The 20,790-nt window shown below is 44.8% G+C and overlaps 5 protein-coding genes across 6 annotated transcripts; 2 read left to right on the plus strand and 3 right to left on the minus strand.

The window, feature by feature from the left end:
- Positions 1-45: 45 nt before the first annotated feature.
- Positions 46-1,517, minus strand: LOC115764886 (E3 ubiquitin-protein ligase RING1). The gene is made up of 2 exons (XM_030708168.1): positions 171-1,517; positions 46-106 (listed from the first exon to the last, which is right to left on the minus strand). Exons 1-2 carry the CDS (start codon positions 1,455-1,457, stop codon positions 62-64), a joined length of 1,332 nt encoding a protein of 443 aa, XP_030564028.1. The 5' UTR covers positions 1,458-1,517; the 3' UTR covers positions 46-61.
- A 3,796-nt stretch (positions 1,518-5,313) lies between these two features.
- On the plus strand, positions 5,314-13,825 carry LOC115764998. The gene is made up of 4 exons (XM_030708338.1): positions 5,314-5,602; positions 10,217-10,495; positions 10,828-11,122; positions 13,105-13,825. The coding sequence occupies exons 1-4, from the start codon at positions 5,514-5,516 to the stop codon at positions 13,489-13,491; spliced, it is 1,050 nt and encodes a 349-aa protein (XP_030564198.1). The 5' UTR covers positions 5,314-5,513; the 3' UTR covers positions 13,492-13,825.
- On the minus strand, positions 5,547-6,947 carry LOC115764997. Of its 2 annotated transcripts, none has more exons than XM_030708335.1 (4): positions 6,791-6,947; positions 6,005-6,733; positions 5,804-5,938; positions 5,547-5,737 (listed from the first exon to the last, which is right to left on the minus strand). In XM_030708335.1, the coding sequence occupies exons 1-4, from the start codon at positions 6,883-6,885 to the stop codon at positions 5,626-5,628; spliced, it is 1,071 nt and encodes a 356-aa protein (XP_030564195.1). In that variant the 5' UTR covers positions 6,886-6,947; the 3' UTR covers positions 5,547-5,625. The 2 variants fall into 2 exon arrangements, with proteins under 2 accessions (XP_030564195.1, XP_030564197.1); XM_030708337.1 differs by having other exon boundaries at positions 5,548-5,737; positions 6,796-6,813.
- A 2,256-nt stretch (positions 13,826-16,081) lies between the features above and the next one.
- LOC115764870 (HSPB1-associated protein 1) lies at positions 16,082-17,342 on the plus strand. Its single transcript, XM_030708148.1, has one exon. It carries the CDS (start codon positions 16,129-16,131, stop codon positions 17,326-17,328), a length of 1,200 nt encoding a protein of 399 aa, XP_030564008.1. The 5' UTR covers positions 16,082-16,128; the 3' UTR covers positions 17,329-17,342.
- Positions 17,326-20,705, minus strand: LOC115764869 (programmed cell death 6-interacting protein). Its single transcript, XM_030708146.1, has 6 exons — positions 20,385-20,705; positions 19,980-20,098; positions 19,638-19,919; positions 17,984-19,579; positions 17,738-17,920; positions 17,326-17,674 (listed from the first exon to the last, which is right to left on the minus strand). The coding sequence occupies exons 1-6, from the start codon at positions 20,594-20,596 to the stop codon at positions 17,559-17,561; spliced, it is 2,508 nt and encodes an 835-aa protein (XP_030564006.1). The 5' UTR covers positions 20,597-20,705; the 3' UTR covers positions 17,326-17,558.
- Positions 20,706-20,790: the final 85 nt, after the last annotated feature.

A 20,790-nucleotide genomic window follows, 5' to 3' on the forward strand; every position in this document is an offset into this window, starting at 1 on the left:
ATTTCGATGATGGAAATAAATGTTAAGAACTAAAATGCCTTGAACTAGGAGACGGAACCCTTTAGGTTTTCTTCCACGAATAATACATTTCCATGGGCTTGTTCACCTGCGAGGTGGGATTAAATGCAGTTTTAGTTATTACCCCAAAAATTGGCAAACGTTTGACTTACCTTCCAGAACTTATCATTGACCTGATGCAGCGTCTGGTTGCCATTCAATATGACCAACTGCTGTGGCTGCGGTGCGACGTAGATGCAAAAGTTGAGCAACCGGCAGGCTTCTGGCAGATCGGCGCCTAAATCCAGCGTTAGACGTATCGCTAGATACTTGCTGAGATGGTCCACGGTGGCATTCGCTGTTGTCTTTATGTACCGTATGCAGTTGTCCTTGAGCGCTCTGATTAGCTGATTATCTGCGGACATCTCTGTGGGATGCGGCTTGAATACCAGCTCGATCTCATCATTAATACCCAGCTCGCCATTGCCCTCGCCCTCGGTATCGATATTTGAATCGCCTTCGGTGCGGCAATCCATTTGTGAGTCCGATTCGGATTCTTCGGAGCGTTCCGAGGTCATCACAGACATGGCGCGTTTGGGCTTTGTACTGCTCGAATTCGATGGAACCGGGGATGGGGTGCTGCGCACTGATGGCGGATTCGATACATCATCCACTTGCATGCGACTTGATGAAGTGCTGGCGCCCGAAGTACCCGCCGATGTTGCAGCCGTGGGAGTGCTTGGTGTCATTGGCGTCGCTGTAACTGCGGCTGCCGGCCCAGGTGCCGCTCCAACAGCTGTTGCTTGAGGGGCATCACGTTGCTCGCGATCATTGCCATTTGTGTTGCTGTTGCTGTCATTGGAAGCGGTATCATGGGCATGCACTGCATTGGATCCGGCACGAGTGGCATTGGCAGCGCCAACACCGCCGCTATTATTACTCCCACCGCCACCGCCACCACCACCAGCAGGGCCACCGCCACCACCCTTGTTGGTGCGAAAACGTTGCGGCCGATTTTGTGACTGCAGTTTGATGCCCTCGTTGATGGAGTTGACAAGCGCCTTTTGTGATTGTGTTGGATTGAATTTGGCCATTATTTTCTCTTGGGAGGCCTCGTATTCCTCGCGGCTGGGATAGATTTTCGAGATGAGCAAATCAAAATTGGGATCAGCGCGCAGCGAGCGTTTCGAAACAAGCTTCTTGCGGCAAGTGGGGCACTCCTTGTTACCCGAACGCAGTGCGGTCACAATGCAGTCCGAGCAGAAGCGATGCAAGCACTCTTTGGTCGTCATTGTTTTCTTCAGCATGTCCAGGCAAATGGGGCACATTAGCTCGCTGTGCAAACTGCGCGGCGAGACGGCAATTTCTGTGCTATCGGTTATTATTTCCTGCGGCTTACGCTGCAGCTCGTACAGCGACAGATCCCATGTTTTATTTTGCGTTGGTTCTAGCGAGGCCATCCTCCAGAAAATTTTCTTTTATATTTCTTTTCACAATTTTCACTTCACTTTGCAATTATTCGATAGGGATGTTGCAGTGCGTTTGTTTACAATCGAAGGCATGTTATCGAATAAAAAGAGCAAACATCGATACTATCGCTTAGAGGCTTATCAACGCCTATCTGGCAACGCCAGAACTGCTTGCCCACATCTGTGTGTATGTATGTAAGTACATTATGGATCAAATGCACATTGTGCATTGCACTCTCTGGGAGTTTTACTTACAGCTAATTGCATTGCTTTCATATCCAAACATAATTTGACAATGCGTCAACACTTCAACTTAGGATGCTTGATTGACAGCCGTCACTCAAGCGCGCGCTGCATTCTAAAGCATTTGACAGAATCCCGCCAAATATGGCTTAAATATAGCATAGCCGTTAGCTAAATTGCATTCGTCAAGAATTTAAGCTGTGCGTCCCAGTTTAACATAGAGGCGGAATGGAAGGAATGTGCCAAATTGCCTGCGAGTTGACAATTGCGCACACTTTCAAGTCGCTGTGTCGCATGCCTCATACACTTTTCCCAGCCAAAGGTTTTTCCAGTCATGGCACAGTCGCTGCGTCAGTCTGGCATTTTCCATCTCAATCTCAAGCCCAGGTGACGGGGCATTTACCTAATGTGCATTTGCAATTACATACATATATTTATACACAGTATACACAGCCGACGACAACCGCTGGACATTCCGCGCGTGACATGTTAAAGCATTTGTCACCTGACAGGGCTCTTGTTGCTGGCCACTGCCAGAGCTCAACAGGTGTAAGCAATGCGCTTTTAAATGCCTCTCATTAAAGCGCCCAGCTAATATGCGTTACGTGTAGGCGTGTAGGCGTGCCAGAGATTTTCCCTCGACAAGCAACAACGAGAACAAATCGCTGCCAATCATCATCAGCATCCCGGTCATTTTCAATTTATCGTCTTTCCCAGCCGGCCTGTTTCGCCGCCATTGACCAAGTCTGACACCAATTGAACCATTGCACCCACACGACGCTCGAGGAGCAGCTCGCTGTCCTCGTTTCTGTGGCCAGGCTGAGTACGTGCAGGTTCATGACCCAAATGTTGGCTAAGCCAACGCTTCCTACTTTCAAGATGACTTCTAGCATTTTCAAGCTGAGTTTGCGCTTTATTGACATTAATCATTGGCAGCCTCTTGTTAAAATTTGCAACTAAACGTTTAGTACTTGCGACAGCATCCAATGTTGCATGCCTTTAATACCCTGTAATCATAAATCAATGAGTTGAATAGACTATAGCTGTTGGCAGGCGGCACAACTCGATTGTGTAAGATATATATTTTGTGAATTATCATAAACATTTTATCTTTTGTGGTCCTTTCCGAAGAATTATAGTTTTGTATATGGTATATTAGTCTTTCGACAATTAGAAATTTTAGGATTCAGAAGTGAAAAAAAAAACCTTAATTTTCTACATTATAAATATTCTTTAGGAAGATTTAATGTTTATTTTTAAATTATTGTCTTTGTATAATTTTAAGTTCGGGAAATTTTGAATATACTAAAGAATTGCATTATTAGTCGTCAATAAATAGCGAGGACTTTCAAGTTGAAATTAAAATACTTCGCAGTCTAGTGGGCGTGGTCAAAAAAGACGCACTAAACAAATATGTTCTTGTCACTATATGAATTAATGTAAGAATACAAATAATATATGTTTGTCTTGCAGAGTCAGCCGAGTGCACAGGGTATTTTTTAGTCATGAAATCTCATAGAGAGAGCGCGCATTCTTAGCTGTGTATTTTATGTCTTGTTTATGGTCAGTTGTTAATGACAATGGATGACGTTCCCCTTGGAAAACTGAGTGCATACCAACGAAATGGTATTTTCTTTTTATACGTTATGTTGAATGGCATTTCTTCTTTTCTCTATTTTTTCTACACTTTTTTTTTTTGGCTGTCCAGCTCAATCATTCGGCGCAAGACCGGAAGGATGCTCTGGCCATTTCTAGCTGTATTTCTGCTCTTCCTTTTTTCGGGGTCTCTGGCGGCTTGTCTGCGCCATTTTGTTTTATTTTTTGTATGTCTGCGCCATTGTTCGGCTGTGCCAAGTGAAAGTTTTGACTTGATTTGGAGTTAAGCATGAAATGTGCAAATCATAATTGAGCTAAACTAGCGTAATTCCAGCAAACATGACCACGTCTGGCAATGCTGTTGGGCGTCACTGCAGCAGCAGGCCAAAGCAATTTGTTGGCCGAGCCAAATTGTCCAGAGTATAGAGTGGCCAAGCTGCCACTTAACCTTAGTGCGGGCCTAGTCCTTAGCCTGGTCCAATTCAATTCAATTTTCTGTGTGAATGCAACTGTAGTGCATTCCAGGCCAGCGACAGACAGTTGCCATGTCAAAGTCAGCTTATAGCGGCACCCACCCAGCCACACACACACACACACGCACGCAGAGAACACAGCCTCAGCAACAGTGCTGCGCATTCAGCTATTATCTAGCTAAATTTGACTATTCCTTTATATGTTGACAGCCCTGCTTATCGCCTGATTATTTTCTAATCACTGATTAAATCTCTAAAGTAATGTACTCAACTACTTCAAAGAAAACTCCGCTTTCACATTGTGAATTGTGTTCTGTTATTCGACTGTTTGCAGCTATTGTGAACATTGGATTCCGCTACTTTTTTGTAGCGACAGCTGGCAACGCTGCCCCAGCGCTTGGCTAACAATTTGACAATAACGAGCTGGCCGAGTGCCCGCCCAATTTTGAACCCAAACCTGATTCCGCACCGTTGCCCGGTGCCTTTGTGCAGCGGCTGCTGAAGTGCCAGAGCCTGCCACCACACAACAATAATAGCAACAACCACAACAACACACAAGAACACACAACAACAATTGGACTTTTCAATTGCCTGCTGCTGTCCAAATATTGCCAGGTCGAGTGAACCACTGCGCGTGTTTGGCTCATTATTATGAAGCGCTCTTTGTCTTTGGCTTTGGCCAGGCCATAAATAAATCTCAATTAAAGTGCAACCCTTTTTTATCCATGCACTTGCATGGGGTCTTATAATTTTGTCATACAGTGAGTCCTCTCCAAACCCATCAGGTACACATATATTTTCTTGATCAGCATCACTCGTGATGCATTTCATTTGAACGGTAAGGTGTATTTACCCGATATGAGCAACATTCTATTAACAATCGAGTGTTGTAACATATTTCCACAAGTCCTTCACGAACTTTTGGCCGGGAAAAGAATAATAGTACGGTTGTTTGACATTCGAATTTGTATACTTGCCTGCAAGAGTATTTAATCTTCGCTAACCTAAAGATAACTGTTCTTTCTTGTATTTATTTGTCGGCAGAGGGCGTATATGTACGGGATAACAATCAATCAGCGGCCAAGTGAGTGGCAAGAGCAGGACTCAATCTCCTCCAAAGTTGTCTCACGTTCACACCACGCCCGAGCCACAGCAGACGGCTTTTCGGCAGCCATGCTTTATTCTTTTGTGTATGCCACCCCCACCACCTCCCCGCACAGCACCTCACCACACCGCATCGAACTTGCATACTCTTTTTTTGTGGCTCTACTGTCCAGCCTAGACTCTGGCCAAGTCGCAGTCACAGTCGTTAAGCGTGACTTTCTTATTGTTGTTTGTTGGCTTTTTGCATACCGACAACACCAAAAACAACAACAACAGCAGCAGCAACGAACAACGACGCGACGTAAACAAAAACCGAAGTTGCAGTCGCCGACGCTGCCGATCCCCAAACCCAAACCCGAAGCCAAAACATTGGCCACTTTGGCCCTGGCCGTGGCCGCTGCCCATTCAGTGTTTGGCGAGATTTTATCGCGTGCGGACGTGTCTGCGGCTAACAGAAGTGCATATATTCCAAAGCTGTGATTCATAACAGACATTCAGTTAACATAGCGACCAACAGATACGTTAATTTAACAGCTTGCAAATTAAATGCCTGCTGCAACTTTGGCGCCACCAAACGATGCGCTAAGCATACAAATTTGAGCAACAACAGCAAAAAAACACGTAACAGCTTATGTTAATTAAAATGATTGCAACAAGAACAATAACTTTAACAACAATGGTAACAAGAACATATGCGGCAACAAGCTGGCGCTGGCTATGGTAAGTACATACTGAATACAGTTTCAGCTACTGCGCCGCAGCCAAGAGAATCCTTTGATCCGATCCGTTTGCGTGGCAGCCACCGCCAAGCGGACGACCCGCTCTGCCAGCTGCTCCGTTTGCGAGCTGCGGCAGCTATATAAGTATATAGTTTATAGGGTATTTTAGGGTATTATTAGCAATGTTATTGATGACACCTACTCTGTGACCGGGTGCTCCGTCTGGGTGTGTGCCTGCGTGGTTTGTGTCTGCTTCTCTGGCTGCTTTGGTTCAGGCGCTGGCCTTGCCCTAATCTTGTTCCTGGTGCAATGCTGGTGCTTGCTGCGCTTCTGAGCTCTGTGGAAGCAGAGCGTTGGCTTATCAGCTGGGTGCGTATATAAGTAGCGTATATACTTGGCTTACCTTCTGGCCTGCAGTTGCTTAAGTTTTTGCAGCTTGGCAACTGCCTGTGCCTTAACTTGGGCTTCCGCCTCTAGGCGTTGCTTTTGCAGTTCGAGCTGCTTGAATTCTACCAGCTGATTGATGGACGCCACGCCATTCAGGAGCAAGTTGCTCTGACAACTCAGAGATCTCAATAGCAGCTGAAATACCCGCTCGTGCGGCTTCAGCAGCTCTTCCTCGTCCTCAGACTGTGTCGTCTGTGTAAAGCTCTCCCGCTGCTGCACCACAATGGCCATGGTCTGTGTGCTGCTGGACATGCTGGTGGGCATGGTCCTTGGATCTGTTTGCGTCCACCTAGTCTTGAGTTTCACTTCGATTTGTGTGGCGCGCTCCTCCAGTGTGCGGCGCTTTGTCTGACTGCTGGTGGAATGAAAGAAGCGTGTGGTGGTCTGCTGATGTCTGGATATCCTGAGGCTCAGATCCAGCGTGTCCACGGCGGCATGCGTATAGTGCAATACTGGCGTTTGGCTCTCCACATCGATAACCAGGGGAAAATGAGTTTCCACATTGCACATCCGACCGAAGCTCGTCTGGCTGCTAGCATCGCTGACGCACTCGATCCAGGTTTGGCTGGAACGCCGCAGTGTGCGTTGATGCCTAGGCTGGCGACTAGAGCGCGACCGCCTGGTTATGCGTTTCGCCTGCCTTATGGTCAGAAAGCCATTCTGCAGCGCATAACAAAGCATATAGCTGGCGGAAGTTTGAAATAGAGCAGTTATCCTTTAGCCGATCCTTATCGGAACTCACCTCACCTTGCCGCACTTTATGCGCTTGTGCTTGATCAATGGGTCCTCCGTGGACTTGGACAGTTGAACCAAGGCCTTTAAGTCTATTCTAAACATGGTTATAACACAATATTCAATTTCGACAACAAAAATAACAGGTAAAACAAGTATATAAGAAATACGTATGTATGTTATGTATGTGCATATATGAAAAACTATTTATGAAATATTTTTCTTAGAAGACAAATAAATTTCTTCTTAAAAGTATCATGCAGTATACTTATCTGGACTTGAAATGTATATTGCATAAAATAGGACATTTCCGTAACCAAAAGGTAACCAAATCATTCAGTTGTGGGAAGCGAGAACAATATCTGGTATTTGTGAAACTTTATAATAGAAGGTTTATCAGAATGTTCCAAGTGTGCCTTTGCTGTCTAAGTGTGTCTTTGCTCCGCGCAGGCTGACGAGGATTCATCCTGCTGACCTTCCCACTAGTTGGATATCCATATATTAATATAACTTAATAATTGCGAGTTCATTAGTTTCCTAAAAATGTCTAAAAGCTTAAATTATCTTTAAACGTAATATCTAAAAAAGTAAAATGTTCTTGATCAAATTAGAATCGGCCGGATAATATCACTATATAATATAGTTTATGTAAAAAAAACTGGAAAAATGTTTAGTGTTTAGTGAATTTTGTGTATAACCAACATGGAAGAAATGTTATATCGAACTTTTTTATCAGATAGTTCCTATTGAAATGACAATTCAGTTAATGACATTCCAGGGTATTTATTGTGCGTCAGCCCACAGATAACTGTTGTCTCTGGCTTTTTATTGTGTGTGCAATTGAAAAGCCAATCTGCTGAGTTGTGTCTGCGTCTGGCCACAAAATCTGTTCAATTTTGACACGCAGCCCTTTAAAATTTGTCTTTTCGAACACGCAAATTTTGTGTTGTTCGTTGTTTTCGGTTGTTTTTGCTGCTGTTGTTGTTGAGGTTGTTGTGGTTATTGCCCGGGGGCTCCTTTGTGCTGGTTACATTAATAATTCACATACGCCGCACATGCTGTCTGCCGCGCGCGCTCAAAAAAGGGAGCTGCATTCGATTATTTTGCCATTTATCTGTGCGTTGTTGGACCACAACTGGACCTCAGCTCAGGCCACGAAAACGAACCACAGCTCTGGGTTGGGTACGATTGGTGGATTGTGCTAAATACGTGTCGATTGGAATGCTTTTTGATTTGACTGCTGGGCTGGCATTCGGCAGTGCATATTGGCGTGCCATATGCCCAGGGCCGGAGAGTCAACGACTTTGCACTAACTACGGCTTGCCCCTGCTCAGGCATCCATCAGTGGCGGCAGCCTCTAATCCCGCCTGGGGGGCGCATTGGTTCTTGACTCACAATTTATGCCAGCTTCGATCAAAGTACTTTTATGCTCTTTTTAAGGGTATTGTGGCTAAGTAACTACATTTGTAAAACATTAAAAATAGGCTTTGTACATTCAGACAAGTTAACAGTCTGGCTGCTCTGTCACAGCGAAATTTCTGGCAAAGCTTTCGATAAGTTGCTATAGCAATTTGTCTGGCGAGGGCCTTACAAAATGAAATACAAAAAGCTCAATATCTGGCAAGGTTTTTTTACACTTCATTAAAACGCATAGATTTATAGAAGTCTGGCTGCTCTGTAAACGGCATAATTTCTGGCAACGCTTTCAATACCGACTGCACTGCATTTATAAATATAATCGAACTGTAATTAAATACTGCCATTGGATGGGAAAAAGCATTATAAACTGCATTGGCATTAATAAGACAGTATATTCTTGCTGTTCCATAAGCAGTGTACTTTCTGGCAACGCTCCCGATGGGTTTTGTTAATAAGCTAAACAGACAGGTGCACACCAAATGCGACGATTTGTTGTTCAAATTTCATTCTAAATCGAACATGAAATTATTGTAAGGGTATTTAAACTACGGCATGCTTAATAGACGTCTTGTTTTGATTTTTTTTTTCTTTGTGCTTAGAACGTTGCATGCATTATGTGTGTGAGAGTCTTCAGGCTGAGTCTTGTCTTGGGACCCACTGCCAAATGCCAGGCACGTCGCTTCGCTGTGGTCGCCTTCGGTTACATTTGATGCATAAAACTTCGTCAATACATAAGCATACATAAGCATGTGTCCAGTATAATTTGTTGCCAGCGCTGCCATCGGCCTCTAAAATGGCCAACTGCTTAGTCGGTCAATAACTTTGCGCCGAGACGACATCGATTGGCACAGCCTAACGATTTTCTGGAGCACTCTGCCAGTCCGTTACATTCTAAAACTCTTATGAATGTATTGTTGTTGTTGCCGTTGTTGTTTCTTTCAAGAGGAATTCTGTCACACCCCGTGTGTCATCGTATGCTTTTCCACTGAACCGAAGCGCATGTGACTTTCGTCTATGGCCGTTTCCTCAACTTTTCACTTTACACACATATTACATTGTAATTGACTCTAGTTTTGTGTGTGTGTGTGTGTGTGTGTGTGTACGTGCTCATTTGCATTTTTAGCCGATTTTCTTTGCGCTTTCTTCCCTATTATTGGTGGGCAATAGCAACGACAACAACAACAGCATCAGAACTTTGTAGCATGCACTAAAGTTGAGAGCATATCGTGATTTCCATCGTGACACGATCACAACCAACTTAACACGATTTATTCGTGTCAAGAAAATCCAATTTCGTGCGAGAGCGTGTCAACACGACTAATCACAGAAATATGAAGATAATATAAAATAGATAGATTAAACGTCTAACTATGCCCTCTTAATAATAATTATAATAAAAGAAAACAATATTTGGTAACTGTGGTAAAAATAAAAATTGGTTATTAGTGATTTTTTTAAGGTTTACTTACATTTAATAGGCGTTTTAAACATGATGCAATTTTGAAATATTTTAAACTTATGCGTATATCTCAAATCGGACTTTAATTAATTAATATTTATTTAAATCTTAATAAAAACTGTAAAATAACGTTTAAATACAACATAGTTGATATTATCTATTTAAGCGAACGTTTTTTAAATTGAATTTCGTGTTCGCTTTGTGTGTTGTTAGAAAAGCACGACACGCGCACATCTCTAGCCAGCACCCTTTGGCCAATTGTCAGTTGGGCCGTTTGGTCGTTCGTTCGTGTTGGGTTTACAATTTCAAAGAATGGCCGCTACTTAAATTCAGCTCAAAATGCATTCACTTGACTCTTGACTGGGATTACAGTGCCAATCGAATGTGGAAGCCGCTGACGCTTGATTGACCCTGAACCTGAGAGAGCTGGAGCTGCCCCTCAACCGCAGGCGGCTTAATCCCTTATAGAATTTCGCACATAAAATCCAAAAATACTGGCATATAAAAGAAAAACAAAAAAAAAGAAAGACAGACCATAAAAGTTGTTTCATTTTGCAGTTTATGCTGCTTGCTTTGCCTGGCTGCAGCGGCTCAGGCTGATGGCAGCGGGAGCGGTAGCGGTAGCAACTCCTCACCCAAGTCATTGGCAATGCCAACGCCAGCGACTGCCAAGGATGCCGCGCATATGTATAAAATCAAGAGGCAGGACAAATACCAACAGCAGCAGTTGCAGCTGCGTGCCAGTCAGAGCGATGTGGTGCCAGCTCCTTTGTCCGGCACAAAGCAACAAAAACAACTGACAAGAGGCGCTCATGGACTCAACAAGAAGCTGCTCAAGTGAGTATCGAAACGGGGGCGGGCTGTCGGGGCAGGGGGGCGCAACGCTCATTTTGGGCTTAATTAATGCAACGTGTCTAGTGCCAAAGAACAAGAACAACTGCAAAACTGTTGCACGTCAGTTGTTGCTGCAGTTGTTGTTGTTGTTGCTGGCGTATCTGTGCGGCCATAAATTATATTATGATATATTCATGGTAAACGTTTAGAGCTTGCCAGACAGAGACAGCCCCCTCCCCGACACACTTCTTCTAAACTCTATATATATAAGACTCTTTCTCCGTATTTCTCTCTTTCTCGCTCTGCGTCTGGTTCTCTCTTTGCCGCACTTGCAGCAAAATGGGCTTCATGAAGGTGAAGGCGCCCAATAGCCACAACCGGAAACGCTTGGCGGTTGAGTCACGACGTCACGCATCGCGGGATGATTCACACATGTTCATCATCAAATTGCCGCCAAATCTGCACTACTATACAGCGCCCAACAGCATGCGGAATGCGCTGGATGTGGCAGCAAAGGGGCAGCAGCAGCAACAGTCGCAGTTGCCGCATCAAATGAGCAACAGCAACACAAAGTCTCCGGCGACTCCAGGGGCAAGCGAGGCGTTGGCGTTGAAAGCTAACGGGAAAAAGGTAAACGGGATTCCATTAGGTTACACCAAAGCCATCAGCAAAAAAAAAAAAAAAACACAAGCCAGAATGTTGCAGTCGGATATAACCGACTGCCCAATACCCGCTCACACATCTATTCGCTTAATTTAGTGAGAGCTAAAGATTTCAATTTTCGAGTCAAAATATTTTCGAATCTTTCCAACTAAAGTAGCTCATTAAAATATGGATAATTCTATCTCTAAGGATGATGCAGATTTTCTTAAATTAAAGGAACAGAATGGGCGTGGTCTAAAAAAATATCCTTCGTCAATCTTTGAAGAATGGTTCACCTCTAAATTGATCAGCCTATCCTTAAAACTGTGGAATATATACATTGAGAAAGTTTTTGTATCGATTCTTAAAGGAGGACTTTGGAAGTTATAGTTTTCTGGAATAGTTTTTCTCGAAAATTGTATTTCTCTATCCGACGAAGATAAACCTTCAGGTTTGAGTCTCTGGCTTCGTGCCTTTCAATGGACGGGCAGCAAGTCGAACATTGCACAAACCCAATATACCCCTTTTCACTCTGCGAGCGAGTAGAAAAACAATGTAAAGAACGGGCTCTAAAGCTCTTGCCTCGGCCTGGTCGGGCCTGGTCTGGACGGGCTCGGTCTGGTCTGGCCAACTGATGATAAGCATCGGGCGCGCATGTGCACAAAACAAATTGCAAAAAACAAACACAAATACACGCACACCACACCCATACGGGCACTCACATACGCACACACACGCACGCACACCCAGTTTTATATAGACAAAGTAACATATAGAGGCCAAACAGAAAATGGATTACCCATTTGGGCCATTGCATTTCGTCGACTGCTGCAGTCATGGCTCACCCATATAGACAACACATATGTAAGACTGCTCTAGTCAAGGCTGCCCGACTTATAGACACCCTGTGCCCAGCTGTGCGCTGTCGTTAGATGCATATACATACACTTTCTTCTAGAATATGCTCTCTTAATCATCTTCGGTCCCATGAGCATACTTATTCAAGACACCTAGCCTTTATGTCCATTTATATTGATTTTGGGAACTCTGGACAAATAAATTGAATTTCCTAGCTTTCATAGTCCCTGAAACTTAATCGCTTCAACACATAGACAATCTACAGTTTGATGCTATTCAAGACTTTTTGCAGTCTGAAATACCTCCTTCTGTCCTTTACATAGTTTGGCACGAAACCAATATAACTATATATTGCAATTGCAATGGGTACAGGGTATAAATAGCTGGAGCGCACATGCACGTCCAAATGGCGACCGACTTACCAACTTCGGGCACAGCTTCCAGACACTGTTGTGGCAGTAGCAGTAGCAAAGGCTGTGGCAGTGGCAATGCCAGTGACAGGCACTCCACAGTCTCAGCTATTTATATACGCACAGCAGATGCCATTGCAGTTGCAGTTGCAGTTGTTGTTGTTGCTGTTGTTTTTGTAGCTGTGTCAATGTCAATGTTGTTGGATGCGGCAAGCATAAAAATTATTACGCTCTCACGGCTCCAGCTGAAAATAAATATGCAAGCCATGGCCATTAACCAACTTCAATTAAAAATGCAATTTGTTAGAGACACTCGTTGACTAATTTATGGCGGCGGCCCCAAAAGCCGTGGATATGGCTAATATTAATGTTAATGTTACTGTTACTGTTATTGCCAGACGCGTCTAATCAATATGCATGACGCATTGCATGGCTCGTTTCTGTAAACATTACTGTTACTGTTAATTTAAATGCTGTTGGTAGACGCATCTCGTCAATGTACTGCCATGTCGCTTTGCAGCTCTCGTTTCTGTAACTGTTACTATTACTGTTAAAGTTAATTTCAACGATATTGTTAATGTTAACCAAATGTTATTGGGAAAGGCATCTCATCAGGTCTTGTTTTCGTTTCTGTTAGTTGAAATGTTAATTGAATTGTTATTGGTATACGCCCATCTAATCAATATACATGACGCATTTCAGGTCTCGTTTCCGTTCAGCTCGAATGGACGACCAGGCCGTATCTATCATTGGAATCTGCCCGTCTTAAAGCAGGCGCTGCACAAGAAACCGCATTTTGCGCACGTCTCGGCCGAGGATCGCAATCGTCTGCTGGACATTGAGAAGATACCGACATGGCGCAAACCCTGGGAGAACGATACCATCGAGAAGTCCTTTACGGCGGGCAGCGGCAAATCCAAATATAAGAAATCGTTGAAACAGAAATCTCCCACATATTATGCGCCCGCACAGGCGGTTAACAAGCAGAGCTTCCATAAATATTTTGCGGGCAATGGCAAGCCGAAGGGCTTCTACGTGATCAAGGAGCATCAGACAAAGCCGCAGTTCTACCAGAATATCATATCATAAGTTCAACTTTCACATTTTCTTTGTATTCCGCTGTCGATTGACCTGGGCATGCATCTATAAGACTGTGGTGTGGGCATTTGCTAATAATTATATATATTTTTATTTATGTACCACTCGTATAACTATTTAAATATCAGCCTATGGCTAGTAAAACTAACTGCGAGTAGAGTTCCAGTCTAATGTGGACTGTTTTTATTTCAAACATTTTTCCGTCCAATTTCTGCAAAAGTAAAAATGTATTTTTTATAAAAAAAAACTGTAACTGTGCTTGTGCCACCCCACGTTGGGCGCCACAAAGGCAACTGTGACTAACAATCAACTGGAATTTATTATGAAATAATCAGCTACTCGTATGTTTAAGTGCATGTACGAATTTGTTTAAACAAATAAATATGACGACTGATTTAAAAAACACAATTGTAATTATAATGCGTTGTTGTGGGTTAAAGGAAGGCACGAATCGCACCTTTTATTTTAGGCATATGGCTAGCTGTTTTGCCGATATGTGGAGATCGGAGTTTCTTATTTTAAATTTAAAAAAATAAGTCTTTTCGATCCATTTAATTTACAGAAACGAAGATTTTTCATTTGGTTCATTGATGTGGGAAACCAGGTTCCCGAATCGAACCTAGAGGCAAAATTAGAACCTTGGACCAAGCAACAAAATATTTTTTAAGTACCTGCAGCAACAGTTTATTGACACGGGCACGCGGCCGAAAAAAAACACAAAGAGTTGACAGCAGAGTGACAGCAGCTCGAGATACAGATACATTATCTGAAAGAATACCTAAATGGCGCCTGAGAGCAAAGCTTGTACATGTGTATGTCTTTATTCTTATTTTTTGGCAATTGCCTGTAGCTGCTCAAGCAGCGTAACGTGGGCAATTTTGTTAAGAATTTTTGCTGCTTATTATACGCGAACTCGAAATCGGAGATCGTAAGCCTGGGAGTGCGCTGCCTAAGCCCCAAACCAGAGCTGCGCAGCCGCCTGGAAACGGAAACGGGGCGAGTGCGAGTAGGTGCGCGCGCATGCGCAATATCTCATTTGGCAGATAAAAGCTTGCGCTCTAGAGATACAGATACAAGCTCACATGGGTAAGCAGCACAGCGAGTCGCCCGAGTAATAAGTAACAATAATAATAATAACAATCATAATGATACGTTCGCAAACGACAAAAAAAGTCAGAGTAGGCGCACCTTCAAACTGGCGCATAAATAATCTTGTTGACTCTCTGCCCATTATACACTGTTTGCGAAGGGCAAGCTGGGCATATGGGTTTTGTGCAACAACAAAACAATTATTTTTATAAATCAAAAAGATATTGTTTTTAGCCAGACCATTTATTGACAAAATTGGTTTCGGGTTTGTCTGGACATGGTTTTTATTCCTGGTTTCAATTTAATACTGGGTGCGCAACAGTTAGGGCTAAAAGCCTTCGAGCAGAGTATTGCGCAGTCGTTGCAATGTGCATTCGCGTTTTTTGGCGACTTTGGCGCTTAATTGTTTTCTTGGCTTGGCTTATGCTTTTCCTTTGCTGCTGACTCACGTACATTGAACTTTTCACCCGTGCCTGTAGACATCTTAAGTAGATTTAATGACTCGTTGTTTTGTGTGCAGGAAAAAAGCTTAAAGAATGAAACATAAATCACATTTATGACAAATGCCGTCAACTGTTGCGCCCGAGCGGGGACTTTTCAAAAGTCCGCCAGGCTCCGATGGATGCTTTTGCTTTATGGCATTCCTGAATGCAAATTGCCGTGCTACGACAACAGTTATATCAGGCAATCAAATGCCACATTGCAGTCAGATAACATTCATTGGTATAAATGTGGCATGGCATAAGCTAAGTGAAACCCCAATCTCCGAACTACAAGTAAAGCGTCTTGATATCAACGCACTGGCCGCTGCCAGAAGTTGCAACTTGTTAACGCCATTCCATTTCCGCCTGTCATATCAAAATAATTATCTCAAAGTGTTGCTTAGACCAAGTCCTAAGAACCATGACCACGATATGCGGCGGTATCAACAACAACAACAACAAACAACAACAACAAACAAAAACAACAACAACCGTCGTAGCAGCAGCAGCAGCAGCAGCAGCAGCGGCAAAAGCAATCAGTAACGGGCAAGTTTAGTTTGCGTGCGAGGAGGCATTGGTGACTACAACTTGATCTGCAGAACTTGTTTTACACGCAATCTTGATTGCAATTATGTAATTCCGAAATGTGCACTAATTAAAATAACATTTCACTAAATTGTATTTACATAACTTTGGAAAGTGCTTATTAATTTGTGTGCATTTATTGCTGGCATATGCCATTGGGTGGTAAGCAGTCGTTTGGCAGCTCATTTCACTTAAAATGGAGCAAAAGCGGGCAATCAGATTTTAGCATTTACGCTAAATTAAATTATTTAATTGCCATCTAACTCATACATTTAAATTCGAATTCAAATTTAACTGATTCGGTGGCGCCATCTATTTACGATACGTCTGGCTACTTAGTTGAACAGAGCTGCCACAGCGTTCGTCGATAAAAGTATTTTCAACAATTATCGATTCTTATCGGTGTAACATTGGCACGGATGAATTTAAGCCCGGCAAAGTTGCCACACAAATTCACAGTAAAATTACCCATATGGCCACATATTTAAGCTCCAACCTGCGCGACATAATCCTTAACACACATGTTCCCCTAGTTTTCCCAGACTTTCCCATACACTGGGAATGCTTTGATGACTCGCTGTTGGATTGGTGTGCTCGCTATGACAAGGATGCAAGTGTCTCCAGTTTGCCGGCATTTGAGAGCATGGCCATCGCAGACTGTGACACGCCACAATGGGAACGGAAGCGAAAGCGTGTCAAAATGACGATGCACAAATTTCTTCATGATTTTACAAAGGAAGGACAGGAACCGACTGAGTGGGCCGCTTATCAATATGTACGTGCCGGCGAAATACCCGCAAGCTGCCTGACGGGCATTGATTTCAAATGCTTTGGATTTGCAGAACACCAGAACGACTATAGCCTCTGGTTGGGATCGAAATGCGCTAATACACCGTGCCATTATGATACCTATGGTGTCAATATCGTGGTGCAAGCATACGGCAGCAAATCCTGGTTACTCTTTCCGCCGGAGACTGCATTGCAAAGCTCACGCATACCCTACGAAGAGTCAAGTGTTTACTGCTTGGAGAACTTCTATGCACCCGCGCCAGACAAACTGAGCCACTACGAGCAATTCCAGGGTCAGGCCTATCATTGTCTGCTGCATCCGGGCGATGTGCTGATTGTGCCTCGTCACTGGTGGCACTATGTGGAGGCGGTGGCGACGTCGTTGAGCGTGAACTATTGGGTGCCGCTTAAGACTGACCTGGACTTGATCCTAGATGAGCTCATAGTCAAACATGTTGTCGAGAGCTTCGTTAAAGGCGAGAGCGATCAAATGAAGCAGTATTTATTGAATCCCAATCAGCTGGACGAGATCGCCGACTCTGCTAGCTCACTCTTCAGTCAGTTTGAGCGTGCAGTGCAGGATCCAAGCTCGGCAAGCAAACGGAAACTGTGGGACGCTGAGTATTTGGGACAGAGCGAGGTGTTTAAACTCCTAAGCAGCGTTGAAGTGCGCGTGCGTGCCCTGGACGTAATGTCCAAGGAGGCGTACACTCAGCTGCTCTCAAACAATGCCAAGCGGCATGGCGCAACCCAGTTGAACCGGGAGGATAACATTATCAGCTCTACGCTGGAGCAGCTAATCAATAGCATGTGTGCGCCGCGCTGCATTGCGACTATCAAAAGGGAGTTCTTTCGCCGGCTGGGCCAAAATCAAAGAATATAGCGCTATGACGGAACGTTTATTGTGATACGTATATGAGATTAAAATCCAATAAGCATTCATTTTGTTATATTTGATACAATTTGCAACAGAACCAAAAAGGGTGGCCGGGGTGCGCGCATTAAATGCCATAACCAATCCAGGTTTAGATAGAATCTAGATTCACGAATAACATATAGAGCCGCAGGCTAAACACAGATTGAGATAATTGATGTGGAATAAAGCTCGTCAATTTACCAACCGGGCGGTTTCTGGTTGGGATAGCCGCCCTGTTGATGTGCAAAACTGCCGGGATAGGTGCCATAGTGGCCGGGCGGGGGGCCCTGAGGGAAGCCACCATATTGATAATCTGCAAAATATACGAAAATACCGTTAAAGCTAGCTTCATTTAGGCAAAGATTAGCCTACTTACTGCCTGGATATGGGAGTGTGGCATAGGGATTGAAGCTTTGCGGCATGGGCGGTGGCACATAAGTGGGATACGGCACATTCGAAGAGGCGCCATACGGTACTGGCATGTGCACTTGAGCCGGATACGGCACATTCGCTGCGGCAGCTGTTGCGGGCGGAGCACCAGCGGGCACGTTTGGAAAATCTGGAAATGGATTAAATAGTTAACTTGAACTCAAACAGGATTTGGATATTAAATACAACGCACCACTGCCGCTGCCCGATGTAGATGCATAGTGTGATGGCAGAGCCGGTGTGGCCGGCGGTGCCTGGCGACTCGATTCAGTGGTTAGATCCTTGAGCAGCTCTTCCTTTTCGGTTTTGCGTGCAAACACAAAATCACTGATCTTATTCTGAAACACAACCAGCAGCTGGGTGAGGTCATTATAAAACTTGGTGCCCTCCTGCAGATTGCCCGACAGCTCGATGTAACTGTCGTAGGCGGTGGCCAGCTCCTGGTACAGTTTGTCGCGCGAGCTGCCGCAGTTGCCCGTCTCGGAGACGAAGGCCGCATGAGCACTTTGAATATCGGCGACCAACGATGCCTGCCGTTCCACGCTCTCCTTAACCTGTGCCTGCAGTGGGTTCAGCACTTGGCCAATGCGCGCCAGCGACAAGGCAGGCTCATCGATGGCACCATCCTTTTGCAGAGCAAGCAGAAACTCGTCCTTCATATTGAACGTGGCCGACTTCAGTTCCGATTCGACAGCGTCGCGCTCCGCTTTGATGGTCTCAACAGCTTCCATTAGCTGCTTTAGACGCACCACACTGGAGCAGTTGGGATCCACGCTGCCGCTGGCCGAAGGCAGCGACTGTTGTATCTGCTCGGGCGGCAGGGAGAGCAGCTCTATGCCTTTCTGATTAGCCTCGAATTTCTGGCGCACCACCTTATCGGCCTCGATGGCATTGGTGATGACCTCGCGATACTTCTTGGAATTAGTGCGGAACATTTCGGTCAACTTGTCCGAGCTGATGCGTGTCCAGCGCTCCTTAAACTGTGCGCGCAGCTGATTGTCCGAGTCCCGCTCCTCGTCCAGCAGCCGCTCGGTTTCATCTAATATCTCGCGATTGCGATTGAGCAGCTCGGGCAAATCCTTCAGTAGTGTCTGCACATTTTCAATGCCGCCCTTTTCGCGCACCTCATGGGCCTTCTCTCGCAGTGAAGGCGGCAGACCGCTGCTGCCGTCCGTTATCTCGACAGCAGCCGGCAGATTCAAGCTGGCCAGCACAGCATTCAAGGTCTGGGTTGCATCACGCAGCTTCATGATTTCCGCATTGACAATCTCGTTCTTGCGCATATCGGAAGCGGTCAGTGCGCGATGCAGCTCAACGGGCACCAGATTGCTAAAGATGTCCTTAAAATTGCCAGACATGGGCGTGGCTATGGGCAGCGGTTTGGCCAGCTGCGCCTTGCCGGGCGAGGCCAAGGTACTCAGCTCTGGTATCATTTCATTGTAGATGAACTCATTGTCCTTGGTGGACTCGGCGAGGTTGCGCTTGGCGCGACTGAAGTACTCATCCAGGTAGGTCTCGTTGCCGCCACGGGACTGGGCTGCTTTGAACAGATCGATGGCGTTGCGAAGGCGCGCAATCTCCTCGCCAATCTTTTTGGACGAACGACAGACCAGACTCTGATACAACTGCGTTAGTGCATGGAAACCTGCCTGCTTGCCAGCCACTGTGGGTATCCACTCCTTCTCCCAGAGACTGCGTACGGACTCCTTTTGCATGGCACGCAGCACATCAGCATAGAATTCCTCAGCCTGACAGCACAGCTTGGCTATGATTTGTTCCTTCATGTTGTCTGCGGAAAGTGGAGTTTATTAGTAGCGAATTATATTTGTCTGTTGGTGTTATTTCACCCTTAATAGCCTTCAGTATGAACACCTCCTGAGCTTGTGCCACCATCAAGGCCTGGAGCACAATCAGCGTATCCTGACTCAAGTCTGGAGTGGGCTCTGAGGGCACCGCTGCGGGCGTGGCGCCCTTTAAATATTGGAAGATGCCAGCGCTTTGCTGCAGCAGCTTGATAGCCAGCTTGAGACCCTCATCCGTGTCAAGCTGCTGACTAGAAGCCACACTACTCTGCAAGGCGGCAATGTTGAAAAGCACGCAAACCTTCTCGTACAGCAGCGAGGTGTGAGCTGAAAGTTAAGAAACTTTATTAAACCGGTTGCTTATTTCGCCATAGGCACAAGACTTACTCAGACTGATTTTGCCACCGAAAATGGAGCCCTTGTCGAAGGCATCTTTCCACTTGAAGGGTATCTGCAGCTCGCCAGCGGATATCTTTGTCTCTAATGCGCATATTTGATCGTAGTAGCTAAAATAAATAAAAGTGAAACCAAACGCCAGCGGCGCCTCATTAGAGACGACGTCATCCGCTTTTTGATTGTGTTTACGTCTGGGTAAAGCTAGCTCTTTCATACATGCACACTCCCTCGCTCACAGAACACAACACACACACACTCACACACACATACACATACAATGATTAATTACAGCTACTTGAATGCTATCAACCGCCATGAGTCATGGAACAATTTTAATATCAAACCATAAACAAGCTATCAGGAGCTATCTTAAACCTGATCGCAAATCAGACTTACGCATAAACGACTTCCAGCGATGCCTCATACTTTTCGAAAAACTTCCAAATTGCCGTATTGCGTTGCTTTGAAAACTCATTTACTGCGTCCGCATACTGCGCCTTCTCCTCGGCGCTGGCACCATTGTAGGTGCTTTGTATGAGATTGTTCAGAGGCTTTACTATGTCCACCTCTGACGGCTTCTTCAGTGGCACACCCAATAGTTTGGACATCTTGTATGTTAATTTTTGCTACGAAATACTAGTTAAATTTAATTTGCAGACGGAAACTAGATTTTCTTCTTTTTGTCTGTGTTGCCCGTTGTCTCATCAACAGCTGCGGCCAGTGTTGTTGAACATTTAGACAATTGGTGAGTAATTCTGTAAATGTGCCGCGCAGCGTTAATAATATAACACTTCTGTTAACT

The sequence above is a fragment of the Drosophila novamexicana genome, unplaced genomic scaffold, assembly GCF_003285875.2.
Source record: "Drosophila novamexicana strain 15010-1031.04,08,12 unplaced genomic scaffold, DnovRS2.1 tig00000877-arrow-arrow-pilon, whole genome shotgun sequence".
NCBI lineage: Eukaryota > Metazoa > Arthropoda > Insecta > Diptera > Drosophilidae > Drosophila > Drosophila novamexicana.

Excerpts from the sequence above, each read along its gene's own strand:
- LOC115764997 (XM_030708335.1), bottom strand. The coding sequence starts at position 6,885 with ATGTTTAGAATAGACTTAAAGGCCTTGGTTCAACTGTCCAAGTCCACG. Across the intron at positions 6,734-6,790 it reads ATAAAGTGCGGCAAGGTGAG|CTATATGCTTTGTTATGCGC; the intron begins GTGAGTTCCGAT and ends AACTTCCGCCAG. Across the intron at positions 5,738-5,803 it reads ACGGAGCACCCGGTCACAGA|CTGCCGCAGCTCGCAAACGG; the intron begins GTAGGTGTCATC and ends ATACTTATATAG.
- LOC115764998 (XM_030708338.1), top strand. The coding sequence starts at position 5,514 with ATGTTAATTAAAATGATTGCAACAAGAACAATAACTTTAACAACAATG. Across the intron at positions 5,603-10,216 it reads ACAAGCTGGCGCTGGCTATG|TTTATGCTGCTTGCTTTGCC; the intron begins GTAAGTACATAC and ends TTCATTTTGCAG. Across the intron at positions 11,123-13,104 it reads TGAAAGCTAACGGGAAAAAG|GTCTCGTTTCCGTTCAGCTC; the intron begins GTAAACGGGATT and ends GACGCATTTCAG.
- LOC115764869 (XM_030708146.1), bottom strand. The coding sequence starts at position 20,596 with ATGTCCAAACTATTGGGTGTGCCACTGAAGAAGCCGTCAGAGGTGGAC. Across the intron at positions 20,099-20,384 it reads TCGCTGGAAGTCGTTTATGC|CTACTACGATCAAATATGCG; the intron begins GTAAGTCTGATT and ends TATTTATTTTAG. Across the intron at positions 19,920-19,979 it reads CGGTGGCAAAATCAGTCTGA|CTCACACCTCGCTGCTGTAC; the intron begins GTAAGTCTTGTG and ends CTTAACTTTCAG.
- LOC115764886 (XM_030708168.1), bottom strand. The coding sequence starts at position 1,457 with ATGGCCTCGCTAGAACCAACGCAAAATAAAACATGGGATCTGTCGCTG. Across the intron at positions 107-170 it reads TCAATGATAAGTTCTGGAAG|GTGAACAAGCCCATGGAAAT; the intron begins GTAAGTCAAACG and ends CCCACCTCGCAG.
- LOC115764870 (XM_030708148.1), top strand. The coding sequence starts at position 16,129 with ATGGCCACATATTTAAGCTCCAACCTGCGCGACATAATCCTTAACACA.